General features: G+C 44.2%; 1 protein-coding gene across 3 annotated transcripts in view; it reads left to right on the forward strand.

Moving 5' to 3' along the window:
• The window catches only part of CCDC18 (coiled-coil domain containing 18), a 1,360,824-nt gene that overhangs the window by 1,172,043 nt on the left and 167,727 nt on the right, over positions 1-21,054 (forward strand). For all 3 annotated transcript variants that reach the window (XM_078646342.1, XM_078646344.1, XM_078646343.1), the window contains one exon: positions 2,653-2,790. In XM_078646342.1, coding sequence (XP_078502468.1) covers positions 2,653-2,790 — 138 coding nt within the window. The remainder of the gene's footprint in view (positions 1-2,652; positions 2,791-21,054) is intronic.

Consider the following 21,054-nt stretch of genomic DNA (forward strand, 5'->3'; position numbering starts at 1 on the left):
CTCTGTAGATGGAAAGGGTTTCTCCAAGGGCTTCTGTCATGCATGCAATGCAATACTAAAGGCACCTGAGTTTATTTGCAGCTGTGCGCGTGTTATGTCTAGAGCATGGGCCGATCAACCTGAATCAACAGCATACATTGTTATTTGACCTTGATCCTCTGTACAAACTTGAGGTCGCGGTGTAAGTCTAGAGATGTGAAAAACAGACCGTTCTCATGTGAAGAAAAGCAAGTAGTTTGACTTACAAGAACAGAGGCATGTAGTTTTGTGTGCAAAAGCGGCAAAATCATGTTTGAGTATCTAATTCACTCATGCTAACATAGCAATGTGTGCAAGCAGACTCGTGTCCTCACTACAGTGGAACTGGGTCACTTCCCAGCCACAAGTACCCTGTATAGTCCAAGTCAGCTAGGGGACGGATAGCAGCAAACACTGCATCTTTGGGTAGTGGCTAAAACCTGCCATTAATAAAAACACATTTATATCCGAAGTGAAGAGCGGATTAACAAAGTGTTTGAGGAATTACTTATATTTATAGAGAATAAAACAATGTTTAGTCTTTTCCCTGAGCCAAACTAATTACTGCGGCACTGGCAAACTGTGGATACTGATTTGCGTGCATCTTCACCATCAATGCTAATTACCTCTAGTGGATACTTTCTCACAGATACAATGTTAATTTACTTACGTACATGATCTAATTATTTGCTAAAACCAGACACATGCATTGCATGAAGAAGGCCTGGTAAAAACTGAGATGTGAGGCACATCTTTGAGATCCGGCTGTTGAGGGTGGTCAGCTACTAATGAAGGACACTAGAGGGCCTTGGGGCATGTGTGGAAACTTTGCCCTTTGAAATGTTGAGTAGCCAGAGTAAACCGGCTGAAGGAGAGAAAGTAATCGTCAGGAATGCACATAGTGGCCTTTTCATGAAGGTAACTCGTTAAATTCCTCTGTTTTAGAGGTGACTGGTTTTGTAACAGGGAGCCAGAGAATGTACTGCAATGTCTCTTTATTGAGAATTGATGAATCTTTAGACCATTCCAGAAGTGGAATTTGTACACATTGAGATTTGTAATTGGATTTCTGTAGAATCACAGGTTTTTTAATAATCGAAGTGTTAAGTCACATGGGTCTTAGAAGACGGTGTAGGTAAAGTTCTCACAACATAATTCTTCAGGTTTGATTGGTTTATTGCCAAGTTAATTCCATTTGTAAAGAAAAGATGGGTGTTGCAGATGACTGCAGTGTTGCAGGATTGGGCTCCGAGTGACTGAGATGAATTTAGGAATTTCAACCATCACTTTTTGCATACTTCAGCACTTACAGTTAAACAGCATCTGCGTGAGTGTGCAAAGGTCCACTGACCTACTGCCTGCTTCCCCTGAGACATCTTGCTATTTTTCCCAAGGTGGAAGCTGTCCCGTGGGCAACGGCCATAATTCTTCAGCTCCTGGCCAGTTACCACCCCAACTCCTTGGTCATTAACTGATCAATGGCTAGTAGCTGCAGTTGTGGTGACAAACAAACAATTGATCCATGGCATTCTGAATCACAGATAGGAAGAGAAGGTACCATCGACTTCTGCTCCTGTTTACAGAAGTAAATTTGCAGTAGGAATCTTGTGGATCAGAAATGTTCTTCGGGCATTTATCATTTGTGCATTGCATAATCACAACAGGGTGAGCACTGCTGAGAGTTAGGACTTTGTCACTTGAAACAATCAATGCACTACATTTTCTGTTTGGATTGGTATAACTCTGGAGGTCACAAAGATTAAGGCAGAAAACACTCGGGTTGAATTGTCATTTAAAAAATAGAGCTGTTCTCCTCGTCCAAGTAAAATACATCCATAGAGTAGATTTCACAAGGTACAAACTTTAGACAGTGGGTATGATCACTCCCTCTCCTGCCTCCGGTGCACAATCAGGAGGGTCATTTACTGCATATATATGGTTGTGTCAAGTTGCGCCCTTATTGGAGACGGGTACTTTCTGTTATGGTGGACTATATCACATTACCCTTAAAGGGGATCCTTTTAGATGTCACTTCCGACATCGAAGGAGACTGTTATAAACTGGCTTTATTCTGGCTAGGCTTGACTGTGGCCAAAAGAGGCACCACCCGCCAATGGAAACACAACTCGCCCCCCCTCAGTGGAGGAGTGGAAAAAGGGATTAGACTGGTGTATGAGTAAGGAACAACCAGTTTACATAGCCAAATGCTGTCCCCAAAAATACAGGAAAATCTGGAAGAGATGAGCAGATTATAGGGGAATCCCCATTGTACCACGAGACTCTCGAACCCTGACTGAGACCGAAATCCGTACCTAGATGGGATGAGGCGTTCGGTTTGAGATGGGCCATACAGTGGGGGTGGGGGCAGAGGGGTTGTGGGAAGGGGGGTGTCGGGAGAAACTGGGGAATTCAGTGCCTTTGTTATGATGATATATTGTTTCCTGACAACAATGTAGATTGCATCTAAAATCAATAAAATGCCTGATAAAAAAAGATGAGCTAGTCACATTATTTGCGAGATGACAGTTGCAAAGTATATGAACTTTGTACCCATGAGTTTAACATTTAATTACAATTGTAAGTGTCTAGTTGTCTAAGCCTTTCCGTAATGGCGGTAGTCATTTGTTTTTGTAGGAAGCTCGTGGAAACAGCTTGGCAGAAGAGCTGGGTGCTGCTCAAGAACGCGAAACCCGGCTAGAATGCAGGATGCAAGCAGAGATACACAACCTGAAAGCAGAGATGGACTCACTAAAGGAGTCCCATCAACAGGAGGTAAGGCTCAAAAATCAACCGGACAACTATAGTCACTCTCTGAAGCCAAGCATGAAGGTGCAGTGTGTGGCTCAATATTGGGGCTATATTTCTTCACGTTTCATCTGAACGTCCATCAGAGTGAGATGTTTTAATCATGGGGCATTCCTTAGTATGTTTATGACACAGGGATTAACTTGAGCTTAAAGCCTTCTTCAGCTTCCTTCCATGGGTCTAAGCGAGTATCACAATCCACTTTCAGCTGAATATCATACACTAAGGTGTGGCACAGGGATTCAGTGTTCCTATGAAAAGTACGTGGCTAATACTAGTGTAGCTCAAATGTCTTCATCCTTAAGCAGGTTTATTATGACACACATAATGTCATATATTTACGACCAGGGCTCCTATTCTCTGATTCGAAGACTCTGAATGGTCCATTACCACTGTTTTTGATATGACTTTAATTTCTTTTGTTGAGAGAGTTGGCACATACTAATTGAATGTTTGCTATAAATGTATTTTTCCCTAAGGTGGTCCATTACCACTATTCATGGGATCTGTTGTGGTCCGTTTCTTTTTTTGGGCAGTATTCCAGACCGCCAGGCCGGTTTGGATTGGCAAGTGTGGGCCGGGCACCCTGCACCGCTTCCAACTCCATGGCTTGTGCTAGAAAGGCATGGATAGTGCACGTAGGCATCACACCCCACACACACTGCCCCTGCCCGGCTAGCACAATCTGTGAATCTACAGCACAGAAGGGCTCCCACTCCATGTGAGCAGCTACACCTTGATGATGGGCCCTGCTGACATACTGTAACTATGGATGGGAATTGTGAGGGCTGCACCCTTTCTGTCGCCAATGATGCTGCAGGGTGTGCAGTCTGTTTAAAGCCCCTATTGTCAATGCATGGTTGGTGTGTAATGCATTTTCAAGAGTTTGCTGCACGTCACATTCATCGCCTGCCCTCATTGCCAGGTCACTCCCCACTAGGAGAGCCTTTGAAACGGAGCACTACCGGGGGCACATTTTAAAGCGGAAGGAATCAGGCTGTCCAGATTGATTGAGTTCATAATAATGCCTGTTGGAAAGTGGTGACACCAGTTCATGTTCTGTGCAAAATATTTTATATTGTTGAGGTTCAAATTGTAGGAATGGTTTGGAGAGTTCGATGTCATGAACATCAATGTTTGAAGAATATCCTGATATGAAGCAGGACTTTCATGGGCTTATGTGGTTGGCACAAATGCTTTTTAGGGTCTAGCTACAGCTGTTGCTTTATTTTCTTAGTAGACTTTGTAATCCAAACCACAAGGCAGTTTGTTTTCATCCACATTATGGCTGTAGCTAAGTAGAGAGTGGAAGACAACCCCTACTTGACCTGCCTTGAAGGCTGGCTCTGTGATGTGGGTAAACAAATATTCTTGGAATGCATCTTTTTCATAGTATTCTAATCAGCCTTTGCTCATTCTGGATAAACATTTTTTGTGGTCAATCATAGATATATTATTTTTTTGTTTTCATTTTGACAGGTAACATGTGAATGTCTTCAGCGATTGAATGCTGAGATCAGTGTAGTTGGTGCTCTGCTTTACTTCGAATCCACAGTTCCTATCTATGTATCCCAGTGGAAGGATAGATGGGTGAGATATAGAAGAGCCTTGAGCTGTTGCACAAATGACTGGAAGCTCCCTGGTTGTAGTGCAGGCCCAGAGCCATTTTTGTTAGTCAGGTTTATAGAAGAATATGATCCGATCTGCTATGAAGAAGTAGTCTATGATTTCGAAACCTGGAGTTAAATCCTTAATTTGTATTAATCCGTCTCACCCTTCAAGCATTGTTCCAGAGAAGTTGGAATATGAAAGGCCTGATCTTCTAGATGACTGTCTCAAAGTAATTTCTAAACCAAATCAGTCCTCATTCAGTAGATTTCTGCTTTTAACGGATATTGGTTCTCCTAGATGCCTCATCTAGGAATAGCCCCTGGTTGCAAAATGTAGGTTCTCTATACACAAGTGTGTGGCAACCAGTAGGTGGTTGACTTCCCCTAGGTATCCAAATACCCTTAAATCATCAGCACATGCTCATCTGACATGTAATTATATTCAGGCGGTAGTACCCACATAGTGTGCCATGCTTCATCCCCTGTTTTCCTATTTAGGACTGGGATTCAGCCTATGCAGGATCTTATGTCACAGCTCCATGTAACTGTCCCAATGATAAAGAAAAAATGTCTTACTGGTGGGGTGCAAACTCTGCACTTTACCACTGCCAATTTGGAGAATTGTGTCAGTGGATTTTTTGCCTCTGATGTCACCTGAGTTTCCTGCATTTACCACAACAAGAATCTAAGAGATACACATCCAATTTTGACTCCAATTAATTATACCATCCTGCTATCACTGTCCTACCCAAACTAATTTGAACATAAGGCATCGTGGCCACCTCTCGTTTTGATAGTCTCGGACCAGAGATTTGTACTGGTTAAAACATATGTTTGGTCCTAGCCTCAAATCCCTGTTGAAGGTTTTGCACAGCATGGAGCTCCTGCAGCTGAAAATAACGTTCTACAGCCAGATCTGGAGAAGACTCAAATAACATATCTGAGAGTCAAAGAAAACCTAGAAATGCATTAATTATCTGCAGATCAACTGAACACATCTGGAGGTCAAGCCCATCCCTCTGTGTAGTCTTGTACATCCTTGAAGATGGACTATGCCGTTATCCCAGAAGTGTGTGTAAATTGATGCTAACCCATTTACGGTGGAAATTTTGATAGAATCAGGTTGCACTGTCCTTAGCCCAAAATAGGATTGGATTGTGAAATGATATCTTTCTGCTTTTTCTTCACGCAATTATTGCCCTTGGTGCCTTTCATTGCATCAATGTTGAATTTCCAATGTGGATTCCAGCCCAGAGACACCCTTTGATGTCGCCTTCATGGTATATAAATCGCCTCTTCTTCCAGCCTATTCTCATTCTCGCTTTTTCCATGGACTCCCCATTTAAAGTTATGTGTATGTATTTTTGCTGCAATGATTGATTCCAAAAGTGACTTTTCTGGTATCTATTGCTTTGGCAAGGAAAGGAGGGCTACAGTAAAGCCTTTGTTAGTCTTTATTCCCAGCTAAGTGCTCCTAAACGTTAAATCTGATAGAAACTACTAGACGCAGATTCCTTAACGTAGAATTATCCCCAGACGTGAGACTGGCTCCGGAAATGTTTCTTTTCCACAGCATCTCTGCGCGCTGGGGGCGGTACCACGTGACTCCGCCCTGACGTCGTCTGCAGGCGTGACGTCAGCAAGGTCACAAGTCCCAACCTGGCGGGCTGACGTCAGTTGTTTCTCTTTTCTGCGTGCAATGCGGATCCGGATCGTGTCCTGGCCTGTTTTCAGGCCTTCTTTTCACACTTTGCATTGAGAAACAGTGTGCTAATGCCTTCCGGCTTCAAGATGTGTAGTGATTGTGCACGTCAGATGTCGGCGACAGACCCTCACCCTATCTGTACGTGGTGTTTGAGCGAGCACCATGACTGCGAAGTTAGTCAGCACCTCAAACCGAAGTCCTGGCGGGAGCACCGGATGAATTTGCTGTCAGCCTGCTTGTCCAGGTCGGTGTCGTCCCAGCGTCCGTCCCCTTCCTCGGAAGCCAGGAACCGCTGATTCCGACTGCGACATCGCCCTGCGCCATGACCCTTGCCAGCTGGTAGGTCCTGCAGCTTGTCTCCGAGGCCTTGTCTTCGTTCGGCGGAGGGTGTGGGTTACCCTCGGGACGTGCGCCCTCGCCTGTCACCACTCTACCCGCTGTTTCCTGGTGTCGGGCGACTAGGGTCCAATTGAAAGCCTACGCTGTGGCTCAGCAGGCTTCTTTGGCCCCTCCTCCTCCTGAGACGTCTGCGGATCCCTTGCCTCGCAGGGGCTTTCCGCGGAGTCGCCGGCGGCTTCGTCCCCAGCGCCGACGGGTTCAGCTTCAGGTTGTAGGAGGGTGGCGTCATTGGGGCCCGGTCCTGCGGGGCTCACCTCTTTGACCCATGGCGTCCCTGCCTCGCCGCAAATCCCTACAGGGCTCCCTGTGGCGTCGCAGGAGATCGCTGGGACTCAGGGCTCGTCCCTGAATCCCCTTTGGTCCTCTGTGCAGCCGGTGCCTTTTCTGTGCAGATGGCCTTCCTCCCCGGCCCAGGCGGTGCCACAGGTGGAGTTCGGGGCTTGTGGTGCTTTCCCGAGCCCGTCTCGATCCTCTACGCAGGCGGCTACCTCATGTGAGGTCGAGCTGGTGCCTTTTCGGCGCCGTTCCTTAGCCAAACCGGATCCGACCCCGCACCGTTCTCCTAGGGAGCACGAGGTAGTGGAGGTCGACTCGGGCCGCCTATGCCTCTCTGGCGCCGACGGGGAGAACCGGTGGCTGGATTCATGGGGGCGTAACATCTTCGCTTCCTCCAGTGCTGCTTTGCGAGCGCTCTACACACTTTGTGTGTTGGCCAGGGCTACGTCCAGCTTGTGGGATTCTGTGGAGGGTCTTCTGTATCACGTCTCCCAAGACGAGGCCCGCGCTGATCTACGGCACCATGTGTTGGATGGTCGGGAGTTGGCAGCGTTTATTCTACGTGCGGCCTTGGATGTTGCTGATGCTCTCGGCCGTGCTATTGCCAGTTCTGTGGCTCTCCGTCGCCATGCTTGGTTGCGGGATGGTGTTTTTCCTGAGAATATTAGGGAGCGTCTGGTTGACCTGCACTTTGATGGGGTTCTTTTGTTTAACACCCACGCGGACTCCACCATTCAACGTCTCCTTGCGGGGCTCTGCCCTCCTCCCCCTCTGTAAACTTAGCTTGTTGATCCTCCGGGGCTTGGTGAGAGGCGTTATCCCACCTTCTTTCTGAAGTCTGGTGTTTTTTGCGGCCCGCTTGTATGTTCTGTGTGGTTTGCCGTGCCTTCGGGCTCCCTAGGTTGGCCCTCTCTCTTATTGGCTGCTGGTTCAGCCCTTTTGACAATTGTGTATTTTTTTGGCTGATTGGTAAGCAGTCTGTGGTTCTAGCCACAGGTCCTTATTTTCTTGTTCTCTGCTGCGGGATTTTTTCCCTAAGAGTGGTTTCCATGTTTTCTTTGGGACGTGTCTTACCCTACGTGGGGTTCTTGTAGCTATTGTATAGCTCTGTCCTCCGCTGGGGGATGTGGACTCCCCTTGTGGGTTCCTCGCCTTTCCTGACATAACTGTATACCACTGGTGCGATTTCTTTGCTCTTGTCCGGGCGTAGCTTGCGCTGCTCCAGGTTCTGTCCTTTTCAGTATCCGCTACATCGTTGGACCGGCTTTGGCATGCCGCCTGCGGCGTTGTGCTGTGGTGTTCCGCCATTTTTTGTATTGCGTTTCTGCCTGGTCCTCTGTGTGGTGTTCCAGGGGGGATTGAATCCCTATTTTCCTGTGTTGTGGACGGCCTTTTCCGTCCTGCGTAATTCTTCCCCTCTCTTCTGGCTGGTCCCACTTGTTTTCGTGGTCAGTTTTGTCTGGAGCGGTCTCTCTTTAGGGGTTGTTCTGGATTTCCCTGACCTTTGCCTTCGTCTTGCGCTCTGCTTGGTTTGAGTGCTTGGCTTCATGGTACTTGCTGGCTGCCGGCTGTGCACACCTGCTCTTGGTCCACAGCCGGAGGCCTTGGCGTGTGCCCCCGTGCTCTTGCCTTTTGTTCTGCTGGAGCCTTGAGCGACTGTGTCTGTCTTCTCTCGCCTGCCTTTCTTGACTGTGGAACCGTTCCTGCCTTGCTCGCTGACTCGAGGCTAGGGCCGGTTCAGCGGTCCCCTTCATTTGGGTGCTCTTCTGTGGAGGGCCTTGCCCCATTTCTACCTCTTCTCCTTAGAGTTTGAGGCAACTCTTTCTTCCTCGGTACTCTTCTGCCGTTGTCTGTCCCTCTGGGGCTTTCTGGTGGAGGTTCCTGGTATCTTGGATGGACTGACCTCACCTCGCCTTGTCCTTGCTTACTTCTGCTTGGGTGGGGCTGGGGCCCTGTGTTTCTTCCTAACTGGGGAGATTCTCTCACAGGCCCTTCTCCCCTCTGGGTATGGCTAGGGTATCTATTCTACGTTGAGGAATCTGCTGCTAGTAGTCTCTATCAGAAGTAAAAGTTACTTACCTTCGGTAACGATGTATCTGGTGGAGACTATTCTAGCTGCAGATTCCTTCGCGACCCGCCCTTCCTCCCCGTTCTGCGAGGTCCTTCAGCTTGGTTTTCTGCACTCCCCCTTTTGGGTGGCTTGTCTCCTGCGAGTGTCCTCTTCACTTCCTCCCTGACGGGATGCTTCGTTCTGTTTGATTGTTCCAACCCTTCCTTGCTAGTGCAGGTTCGGTGGGTTCATGTGTACTTCTTCATCCCTACATCCTGGTTCTTTCCGGTGTGTAGGCCTACTTTACTTTTTTTCCCCTTTAATTGCTTGGGGTTCTGACTCCTCTGCAGTCCTCTGTGTTGAGGTCTTTTGGCTATACCTCAGCCTTTAGCTCCTCCCAGGGGATACGGTCTTCCTTGATGGTTTTGTCTTGGGGTAATTTGCCGTTACTCATCTGTTCCGGGCTTGTGTCCCTTCCCTGTTGTGGATTGTGATTGCAGACTCTCTTCATCTGCTAGGATGTTCCTCACATATTTTTTCTGCCTCCAGGGAGGATCTCGCCTTAGCTTGCAAGGTTGCTCCTCAGAGCGGTTCTCTGCTCTTTTCTTGCTATGGCTTTCAGTACCTTAGTGCCTGGCATTTTCCCAAATGGTGCTGTTCCTCTTCTTTTGTTTCCTCCCTGTTCTATTTTTCACTTCTTTTTTGCACACTGTTCCCATACTCTCCACAGTTTTGTTGTGATGGCTCGGTGTTGTGGCGCGGAAAAGTTCTCAGAAGAAAACTGACGTCAGCTCGCCGGGGTGGAACATATGTGACCTCGCTGACGTCACGCCCGCGGACGATGTCAGGGTGGAGTCATGTGGTACCGCCACTGGCGTGCAGGGATGCTGTGGCAAAGAAAATTTTCCGGATCCAGTCTCATGCCTGGGGATAATTCTGCGTGAAGGAATCTGCGGCTAGAATCATCTCTACCAGATACATCGTTGTACTTCTTTTCGAACTGTGTGAAGTGGGTGTTATTAGGTTAAATAGGCCTCATCAGCGTTGGTTATGCCTTTGTGGGGCATTAAGTAAGTTCTAGCATAGGCATCTTTTGGATGCATGCTGACTCTAATGGCACCACCTAGTGTACGTTGGGTGAACTGCTGAAAATGTTTCTTGATGCACAATGCAGCCAAAAGATACTTTAAGTTGAGGAGTAGGCAGAAAAAGCATTACCAAAAGTAAGTCACTTTCAACTGCGTGTTTGCAGAAATACATAGATCTGAAATGCTTAGTGTAGTGTAGTGTCGTAGTGTGCTTATTCTTGTCTGGTATAGCCACATAAGACACATTTATACACATTGAATCTAAATCGTATTCCTTCATGCAGATAGTGGTTATCCTGAATAATATGTCCTGGATTCAGCCCTTTAGGACCTTTGCTGAAAACACCCCTGGCATACACTTTTTGCATTTGATGTGAACATCAAAGAACAAATATAGGTGCCTCATGCCAGCATAAAAAGTTCACAGAGGCTTCCAGACATCATCAGTGACTATGAATTTAAACTTGTGCTGGGACCATTTACAAAAACCCTCTTAAGAAATTAACAAATACCCTTTTACCTCTGCCAGAAGGTTCATTAGGAGGCATGTTGTTTAGACAGGCCGCATAAGGCAAACGTAGTATTTTCAACATTTATTTTACAGTCCACATCCAGCAGCGTGTTGAAGCTTATACATGATCAAAAAGCTGGAAACCACAAAACACAACAGATCTGCAAAAACAAATGCTCTTTCCTGAAACTACATCTTATCCCAAATCCTAAGAATGAGCACCTGCTACTTAACCTGTAGTGTAGTTCCTATCTTCCCAATAGGCTCTGCGCATTGGAATAGTACCTACGGCAGTAAAGGCCTAGACCAGACGTTAACTAGGTCTACTACTGTCGATACTAGACTTAATTTTTGGGTTTGCCAGCTAAGCTCAGAGTTCGCTAGAAACTTTCTCGAATGTTCAGGAAAGAATTACCTCTCCTGATTAGACAAGAAGGGATTTAGTTTCTGACAACCATAGAACATGACAACTTTGCTCTCCCCTAATCAAGAGTCAATCTCAAGAGTCGTGTGAGCACAAGGCAATTATTTTACTCAGTCAGTACGTGCATTCTTAGTCTCATCAGAATGTAGAGAAAAGGAAGAGACGGGCGTGTTCAATAAAAAGGTGTTATTTATTGATCAGTCTCTTTTCTCGTACAAGAGAAATGGATCGATATTATTGCAATACTTATAGTTAAGTAAAGTGCATACATTAAAAGCAATAGTATAAAATAATACTGTAAAAACATCGATATGGTTTCTGAGCCATATGATGTTTAAAATGATTAAAATATATTTACATACACATATACATTTGACTAAACGTACTCAACTGGTGTTTCTAAATACGCCTACCCCGTGTACCTGACCTAAGTCTAATGCGTGGGCGGGAATAGAAAGTTACAGTTTAAGTTAAGTTTGTTTTTGCCAAGTGAATAACTAAAGAATTCTCTGTGAGGGGTTATTCAGTTCTGTACCTGGAAGTTAGGATGAATGAGGAATGGTATCTCTTTCTCTGCTCTCGATATTCCAGGCTGCCTGCGAGGGCTGCCCAGAAGCGCCGGTGCTGGGTCTCTCGGCTTGAGATAGCAGCGCGTCTCTCAGCGCGTCAGGAAGGCGGGGCTGCTGCCAGCGGGGTCTGCTTCTGCTCTCGGCTTCGGCAAGTGTGGCTGCTCCGTCTTGTCACCACGCGTGTGTTTGCATAGGGCAAGGTCGGCAATATTTATACCTTAAAGGTGCCGAGATTGACGTAAGGATGGACATAGGTACGTCAATAAAGATGTCATACGACTTGCTCGCTAGCACATTCTTTTGCAAAAGTTCTCTGTGAAATCAAAACAATGGCCGCACGGATTATCCAGGTTGTCATAGGTTTGATTTGTTATGAGAACGTCGTATGCCTTATCAGGGGCTGGAGGAATGTCGCTTGTCTAATTAGATCTCAAGCGTTATGACCTAATCAGATAACACGTTCCTGTGCCGTAGTGTGACTGCGTCAGATAACGGTATCTGCATCATGGGGGCTTTTCTTGCCTCATGGGCTGACTGTCAGTTAACTAGCTAGTTAGTTTAACCAGAATAGGGTCAGGAATAGGGGGATCGATTCAGAACCTATAGAAATACACGACACCCACTCCACGCTAACTATGGTCCATATCTACTAATCTATGCATAGTATAACATAGTACAACATACTATAGAGTATAGTGTATACCTTACCACCCCAAAATACATAAATGCATTTTGAAATTTTCAAATATACTGAAAAATTGCAGTCATATATATTGTATGCACTTAAGCTATGAATTAAATGCAAAAGTAAACACGCATTTTTATGCATTATTGCTTATTGGTATATGAGAAATACACATGAAATGGGTCTTAATATGGCTATACAGAAAGGAAGGTCGAGACCATTTCATCACATAATAAAATATTTGTGAACATACCAGCGGGCAGCTAAAGTCTATAAAGTATCTAAAAATAGAAATTTTAGTTCTCTAGGAATAGTTTCTTACTTTAAGCAGAAGATCAGAGTCCCGGAAAAAAATATATAGAAAAATATTTTAGGGGTTTGCTGAAAAAACTGCTGTCCGTGAGCTGGAGTGAAATTGTTCATGTGACTTATTTTTAAAGTTGAAGGCCGAATTCAGGGAACGCCGTGTGCGAGTTTACTCAAAAGTCTCTATTTCTGTTCTGGAGAGAACATCATATCATTCAGGCTTTTGAAAAAACTGTCAACAGCTTCATGGGAAAGTTCCACTAAGTCGGGAATAGGGGTAACCATGCATTCGTGCGCATGATTGTCTCCATTGACATTCTGATTTGCATTGCTGACAGAAGGTCGTACCTGTTCGATGCTGCTTTCATCTTGAACTTCACTACTCTTCAATCGCAGTGGTGAAGATTCCAGGAATGCCGTCATCAGGATTGGCAGCCTTTGAGGGCAGCACAAAGCGTGAACCTTGGTAGGAACCAACAGTGTATCTGCATCCACTGGCGCATCCGATTGTAGCGTCAGACAGGTGTCTAACACGCATTCTTCTCCGCATAGCAGACACCTTAGTACAGGTAAAACACACCTTTGCCACATTGGTCGAAATGATAGAAACCAAGTCATGTTCAGGTCTCTAAGCCGGGATAGTCCCAGGATTTTTGATATCCGGTCCCGGTATCCAATGGCTAGGATCGTATCTTCCATTGTCGCGAGAGTTTGATCTGTGACATGGGTTGCCATAACGAAAAATAAGGACTAGGAATAGGATTCCTGCAATTAGTCCCAGGATCAGGGGAAGTCCGCCAAAAATCGAATGGACGAAATCTGGAAAAATACCCAGTATGGCTTTGAATGGTGTTAATGCCATCGAAAATACTGTCTTAAATACCTTTGAGACCCCAGTGGTATCAGAAATATTTAAGATTTCGCTCAGGATTTCCGCGAAATGTACGGGGGAATTAGTTGATAATAATGTATGTATCTCTGCAGTCGTCCTTGCGACTTGTAGATCATACGTTTCTTTAGATGACGTGAGCCTTGTAGGCGTCTGAAGAAGCACTGTTTTCATTCTGCTTAAAGTGTCTATTCGAATAGAAGTAATTTTCAAACTGGGCCATGCCCTTGCCTCCCTGTCTGTAAAGGAGCTGGGGAACAAAGAACGTCCACAGCACTTGACCTTCGCTGTTGTAGTTACTAGATAAGGAGTCCCGGGCATAAGACTACAACATCTGCGGTCTACAATAAGAATGTAACTCCCATTATAGAGTCTTTGAAAGAATGGTTCTATTTCAGTTGCAGGTGCGCCTTGCTGGTGACATTAAAGGTTGTATGAATTCCCTTCACAGGCTCCATGTAAACTAATACCGTTACACAGAAGCGTGCCGCTTAGTGACATAGCACAATTGTTGCCACTAAGAAACACTTTCTGTCCTTTATTACTGACACATGCATGTGAATAGGGCAGGTTCCATGTTGTTTTAAGGTACCCCTTTCCCAATTTCTCGTACATGCCAGCCTGTATATATTTTTGGCAGTATTGAAACCTGAAGGTTGAGATTGGAATATTTATGATTCCGTGTATTATCCATTCACTGACAGGTCGTTCTGACATTGTCATTGGTAATCTTTCTAGTTTTTCAATGCTCAAGATTGTATAATCAGCACCCTTTTGCGCCATACCGATTTGTCTATCAGTAAGGTTAAAGATTTGGAATAGTGACGTTGTGTTGATTAAACGCCAAGGCACATAGCCTGAACGCAGATTTTGTAACGTCCAGCCAAGCTGTACAATAGAACGCAATTGTGACTGACCATGTTGTAATAACAGTAAGTCTTGCGATAATATATCGATTGCTGAAGACACAATGCTGTCCAATGAAAAAATTCTGGAGGACAGAGTCATTAACCCATTGTCCACTACAGATAGTGATTTTTCCAAATTAATACGGTCAATTTCCCGTATTCTTTCTGCTGTCTCAATTTGAGTAACCTTCCAGGCCTCATTGTATGCTGCATATACAGAGGCTGCTATGAAACGCTTTTGACGCTGTTTGCGTGGTCCCATTATGAAATCACGCAAGTCAGCACCATCAGTAAGTAAAGTTAGGTGTTGCTTAATTTCAGGCAGTGTGGAAGTTTGAAGCCATTGAAGGCATAATTTGCCCACACTGTAGGTTGTTATTATCCCTGGGTGATGTCTTTGGGGATATCTTGGGTCTGGCCTGGTCATTTTGAACCCCTGTGTTTTATTCAGGAATCTGTCTTGACAGTTATTAGTATCTGTTGGCCAGATCAACCACTGTTTCCAATCAGGATGTGTTCTGTTTTGGTTAACTATATGGTTTACGTCTATTTCTTCATCTGTATCAGAGCTATTGCTAAACATTGTTGGCTTTGGAATAGACGGGTTATTTAAATCTTTGATTTTGGCTAAGCCAAGACAGGTGGTTTGTTGAACAGTGTCATTTAAAAATATCATTTGTTCTGGGATCATGCAGGCTCTAAACAAAGCTTCTAAACCCTGTACGTGCCATTCTTTTGTACCCCAAACACTTTTCAAATCAACATTTTTGTCCCAATAATCAAATCCAAAAGTATTCATTTTTTCAAAGAATGAATCTGAATATATCAATTTTGTGTTGGTTATCATGGTTTTCATCCCTGTCTTGTTTGACAATTTAAAATAAAATGTTTCAGCATTATTTGTGTTAAAACCTGAGAAATATGAATATTTGTCATAAACGGTTCTAGAGCTCCCTTTTGGGGGTGTAGCACAATGTTCCCATTGATTATAATTTAAAACATTTCTAGGTTGTGCAGATTTATGCAAGAAATGGTTACCATAATGGTTATAGCAATACATACTATCATAATTTGTAGAACCTTGCAAATAATCATGTTTTGTAAATTTAGCAGACATTACTAAGTCAGACATCATGTTGTTAATACTTTCGAAGTCCCAATCATCAGCAAATGAGTTTGGTTTTGCAAAGTCACTCAAGGAGATCTTGATTTGGTGTGGATATTTCAGGATCTCGACCGGACCATAAATTTCATAGTCAGTGTTGTCCCAGGCTACCCCACCAGGTATCGGATTGGCTGTGAAGTTGGCTGAAGAAAGTTCTGGAGAAAGTTCTCTTTTCTCGACGTGTGAAGATGTGTGTGGTTTGAGGACCAAGTTGATGTTCTGACCTGCTGTGTCCATTTTAGCATATTTTCCCTCAATGAAGCGTCCCAAAGTAAATACCATGAAACCATGATGAAGTAAATACCATGATGAGGATAAATGCACCAAAACCCACCCAAAATTCAATCCATGGAGAAACCAGATATGTTTCTTTCAGTTGTTTCAAAAGTTCCTTAGCTTTGTCTTTAAAGGATTTTGATGATGGCTGTGTCTTTGATTCACTGAAGCCGTCAGAGGAATCATCGAAGTTGATGAAGTAACCAGATGCAGTTCTGTCAATTGTTCCAATTGGTTCAGGATTTTTGTTTCTTGCATTTTCACTTGGTACTTCAGTATAGATTGGTGTGTCTCTGCTAAATGTCTTTATTTGGGTTTTCAGAGGTCTGAGTTCTATTGCATTGTTGCATAGTCCTTGTTGTTCTTCTGTAGGCGTTTCGAATGTGATGAGCCTCTTTGTTAGGACCTCTGTGCTGGTAGCAAACCTTGGTGTTCTGCTACTTATTGGGAGTCCACTTGGCCTACTGTTTGTTATCGGCCACATGTTGTGGTTTTACCAGGTCGATGGATACAACTCGGTTCTCCTTTTTTCCAGCAAGTGGCGGTAGTACAACTGATCTTGTCCCGTTGACAGACAAGACAGGAACTGCTTTTCTGTAAGAAGGCCCAAATTCCTTCTTTACCGCGATCTTCTCCCTGACTAGATCCCCGACTTTTGGAATCCAGACAGGTCTTGCTGGGACAGGTGGTGATTCTTCAGTGGTTGTTGGCTGTTGTTTCAACTGTATGTTGCTCAGGTCTTTTCTTGTTTTGTTTAAGTCCTGCAAAATAGCCAAACGGTCTTTGACATCAAAGGTTTTTTCTATTACCACTGAAGTCTGACTATCAAGGTCAGAGATCAACATCCTAGTTCCGAATAATAATTCGTACGGACTGAATCCCTTCAGAGAATTTGTTGGCAAGTTATTTAGACTACGTTGGACACTTATTAGATGTTTGACCCACCCAGCTCCCGAACCTAATATCCTTTCCATTATAGATTGCTTTCTGCCTTGGTTTTTTCTTTACACCATCCCGTACCCTCAGGAAGGAAGTGAGAAGATTCCCGCTGGGCTGTGCTCATTTGGCCATGTTTTCCCCCCAGGCTGGATTGCCTGAGTGAAAACAATGGTCGAACGTAGCATGCTCTTAGCGTATATGCCATTTAGACTCGCAAATCTTTGTATAACAGTCCGGACGTCAGCCGAGTGCTGTGGATCTACATTATAAGTGGAAACTAGCCTGTATATGTTAATCGCAAGCCATTCTTTTTGCTGGTAATATTATCTGCCTTGATACGACGAGGTATTAAACTGCTTCTCTCCCCACTGCGATCTCTGTTGCAGTTTGGGCAGTTTTTTACAAACATGGTGTAGTGCAGGCTCATGCCTGGCCACCAGTACCGTGATTGTAATTCTTCCAGAGAATCTTTTAATTTAAGGTGTCTGAGACCCTCGCCCATATGTGCGTCTGCGATTAACAAGTGTCTCCTGTCCATGTTTGGAATCACTCTATCCCCCACTCCAGGGATTCGAGCAAAAGGGACGGAGTTTGCATCGATTATGTATGTGTAATTGAGTGGATAGTTGATCGGTAACGCTGAGCAGTCGCCTTTTGATGACGTTTTCACCGCCAGCAATGTTTCACCGTCAATGTATTTTAATGTACGCTTTTTTCGAACTACGGGAGCCGATTTAGTGGCTGCCGCTGCGGCTGTTTCAGCCAATGAATTCCCTACAACGTGAACGCCATCACGTTGATGACTCAGTGAGTGAGTCACGTGAGTCTTTGGTAGTTCTTTTTTCAAAAGAGCTACTTGTTCCCAGAGCAGTCTCTGCTTTATTGGTGCATCTGTGTCATCTTTGTAACCGTTCTGAATCCATGTCTGCAAATCGCTGTTATATGATTTGACGCAGTAATATGAATCTGACACTATAAGTGTCGGGAATTCGCGATCCGCATTATCTAGCGCCATTTTCAATGCGATTATTTCAATCTGTTTTTCTGAATTAGTTTCTACTGAGTGTGATTTTGTTAATAGAGGTTTTAATATACCTCCGCGCCACACTTCTTTTGTAATCTCACATGTGGGGTTGGATGCTTGTTCTCCCCAAACGGAGGGTTGAGCATGTCCGTCTGTGTAGATTACACAGGCGTAATGTCGTAGAGGTAGAATGTCGATTGGCAGAGGATACGTCTTTTCATATTTTAGATTTTTTAATTCTTCTAGTTTAGAAAATTGTCAGCCAGGCTATACTTGCTAATTCATATCCTTCGTACAGGACCGTCAGATGGGCAATTCTGGACTTTTTAAAGTTGAATTTGTATACCTCTGCAGCGAAACCAAGTATTATGGTGTTCACTCTTTTCAAGTGAGTCTCCAAGTCATCATCTGTTAAGTAAATGTCATCGACATAAGATAATGCTTCATCATCATATAGTTGTAGTAATTCTGTTACTCTCGCTGAGAATACCCCCGGGCTGTTCTTGTACCCCTGGGCTAACCGACAGAATTGTTTTTGAGTGCCATTTACTGAGAATGCAGTTAAATATCTGCTCTCTGGTGCTATGTTTTGACAAAAGAATCCATTGGAGATGTCCAAGGTTGTTTTGTATTTTTTGCGCACTATGTTATTCATTAGTGCAGCACTGTGTGAGTTTTGCACTGCAAAAGTTTTGCAACATGTGTTAAGGTGTCGGTAATCCAAAACTAGACGATATGAGTTGTCTGGTTTGGCGACCGGAAACAAAGGATTGTTCATTTGTGAGGTGCAAGTTTCAATCACCCCCTGGTATTCTAGCTGATCTAGTATTTCATTTACTTGTTTTTTAGCTTCTTGCTTAATTGGGTACTGCCTTTGTGCAGTAGGTTGTGATTTTAACTGGATTTTGTGAGGAGGAGAATCCTCATCCCATCCTACATGATTTTTATATAAAGCAGGTGCTAAGGCCACTGCCCACTTTCTAGCAAGTGTATATTTTTTATGAATCGGTATTTGATTCGAGAAGGCAGGCATAATTACTTCTTCGCCATGAGGGCACTCCCTGACAAACTCTGGTGGCCAGTCTTTTTCAGCTAGAAGGATGTCATAGCCTTTGGAGAGGTTATCCCAAAATAGTCCCCTTATTTTCCTAGTCTTATCTCCCTCTATACGTAATGTTATCTCGTATATCTTGTGGGGCTTGCTAACTCTGGTGTCTGCAGTTTCCACTTGAAGATATTCATTCGTGTCCACTGTCTCCAGATGATTCATAAGGACTTTGCAAGCTATGCTCACCTCTGCTGCGCTGTCTAGCATTGTCTGAGCCCACTCTCCGTTTTTCAGTTGTGTCCTCAGTATTCTCGGCCTTTTTAACTACCTTGATACTGGCTACCTTCTTTTTTGGAAATTGTAATTTCTTTTTTTGTTGAGCAGGTTCCTTGTCTTTGGACTTGGCGTGCTCTTCTGATCGTCCTCTTCTTTCCGATTTCTGCGAGGAATTCTGAAAAGATTGAGAGGGACGTGTATCAATGTCTTGATATCTATCAGGTTTTTTAATATTATCCCTATTTCTAAGGTTATATCTATTCCCCGAGGGGTCACTCTGCGGTGACCTCTGTCTTTGGTTTGGAGATTTCTCTCTTCGCCTAGGAGACCTCCCTCGGGACTGGAATTTCTTTTCTTTAGGATTGGATTGTTTGTTTCCATCCCAGTTCTTTTTTGGTGAATTATTATTATTAAAAAATATTTTTTCTGGACTTGTAGTCAGTTGCGGTTTTACTGGTATTCCACCTAGACTATCTCTGCCTAGTTCTTCATAGGATTTTTCTATGATCCTGGCAATTTCAGCTGGTTGGTCTGCTATATCTGTCTCTTTTAACCTCTGGCGGATCGCCACGTTTGCTGCTTCACCTTTTATGTTGGCTAGTAATATAGCTGAGACCTGCTTGAAGTCTTTCAGTAATTTCATACCAAGAGTTAAAGCAGGTTCTGGACCGTATTCATCTTGAATTTGTTTTAGCACATCTGGTATCACCGAAATGGATGGGACACCGTGCGTTTTTGTATAGATGGAAGCAAAGACTGTACCCCAAGTGTCACAGTCCTCTATGTGTGGTGCGATTCCCATTGGGAGACATATAGTCAGAATCCTGTGTTTTTCTAATGGGGTGGTGTCAGGAAACACCGCCTCTATTTGGGTGATTTTCTGTGCCAACCAGAATGGTATCTGTTCCCGTTTAGCTGGAACTTTACCTAGGCAGGATTGGATGTTCTGTGGTGTAATTTTATTTGTGTTCCCCTGGTGAGGGGTCAGCTGTGGAAGTTTAATCGCTGGCTGAATTGTTGAAGTCCGCATTACATACTGAACTAATTGTCTGTGAATTTTTAGTAATTGTTTTAGCTGTATTAACAGCTCTGCTGCAGGCATTCTTTCGATGTCTGGATGTGGTGTGTATCCGGCTAAGACCGGCCACGTTGCTCCTGGTCTTCCTAAAGGACCGAGCCTTGTAATGTGATTATTATGTTTTAGGGCGCCATCAAATAAGAGCAAATGCTCTTGGAATTTGAGTGGTACTTCCACCTCCTCGAAAGGAGTGTAAATGTCGGGTGGAACCTCTATTTTGTAATAGTGGAAGTACTTTGTTACAGCATTTGCTGCTGGAAAATGTATCCATGTATAGTATACCTCTGTCTGCCGATATTCGTGTGCCTCAATTACGAATATGACTGTGCCACCTCTAGGTGTCAGTCCATTTTCGATAAGTTTTAAGGTTATAGATCTCCTTTTAATGACCGGAATGAGTGTTATATTCGGGTCTGCTGCTTGCATGGTAGCATCAGCATCTGTGAGTTCAGTAGCTAATCTAACTGCCTCTCTTTCATCATCACTCTCTGCCATTTTACAGACAGGATGGTATTATGTTTATTTGCAGATCAGGTTTCTTTATGGAACAAAGATTAGATGCACAATATTTTGGAACTGTTTATCCTTCAACGTTGACTTGACCAAGAACCATACATAGGAGTTCCCTCCTGCGAGGTTTTGGAGGATATAACCTTTCACCCACTCCAGACGTCTTTGGAGTATTTGCGAAAAGGGGTCTGAGTGAGAAAGCACAACTGAGTTACTCTAAATGTCTTACGTTAGTTTTATCGCCCTTTCCAAACGCGTTGGGCGCCATGTAGTGTAGTTCCTATCTTCCCAATAGGCTCTGCGCATTGGAATAGTACCTACGGCAGTAAAGGCCTAGACCAGACGTTAACTAGGTCTACTACTGTCGATACTAGACTTAATTTTTGGGTTTGCCAGCTAAGCTCAGAGTTCGCTAGAAACTTTCTCGAATGTTCAGGAAAGAATTACCTCTCCTGATTAGACAAGAAGGGATTTAGTTTCTGACAACCATAGAAC

The sequence above is a fragment of the Lissotriton helveticus genome, chromosome 1_1, assembly GCF_964261635.1.
Source record: "Lissotriton helveticus chromosome 1_1, aLisHel1.1, whole genome shotgun sequence".
NCBI classification, from domain to species: domain Eukaryota; kingdom Metazoa; phylum Chordata; class Amphibia; order Caudata; family Salamandridae; genus Lissotriton; species Lissotriton helveticus.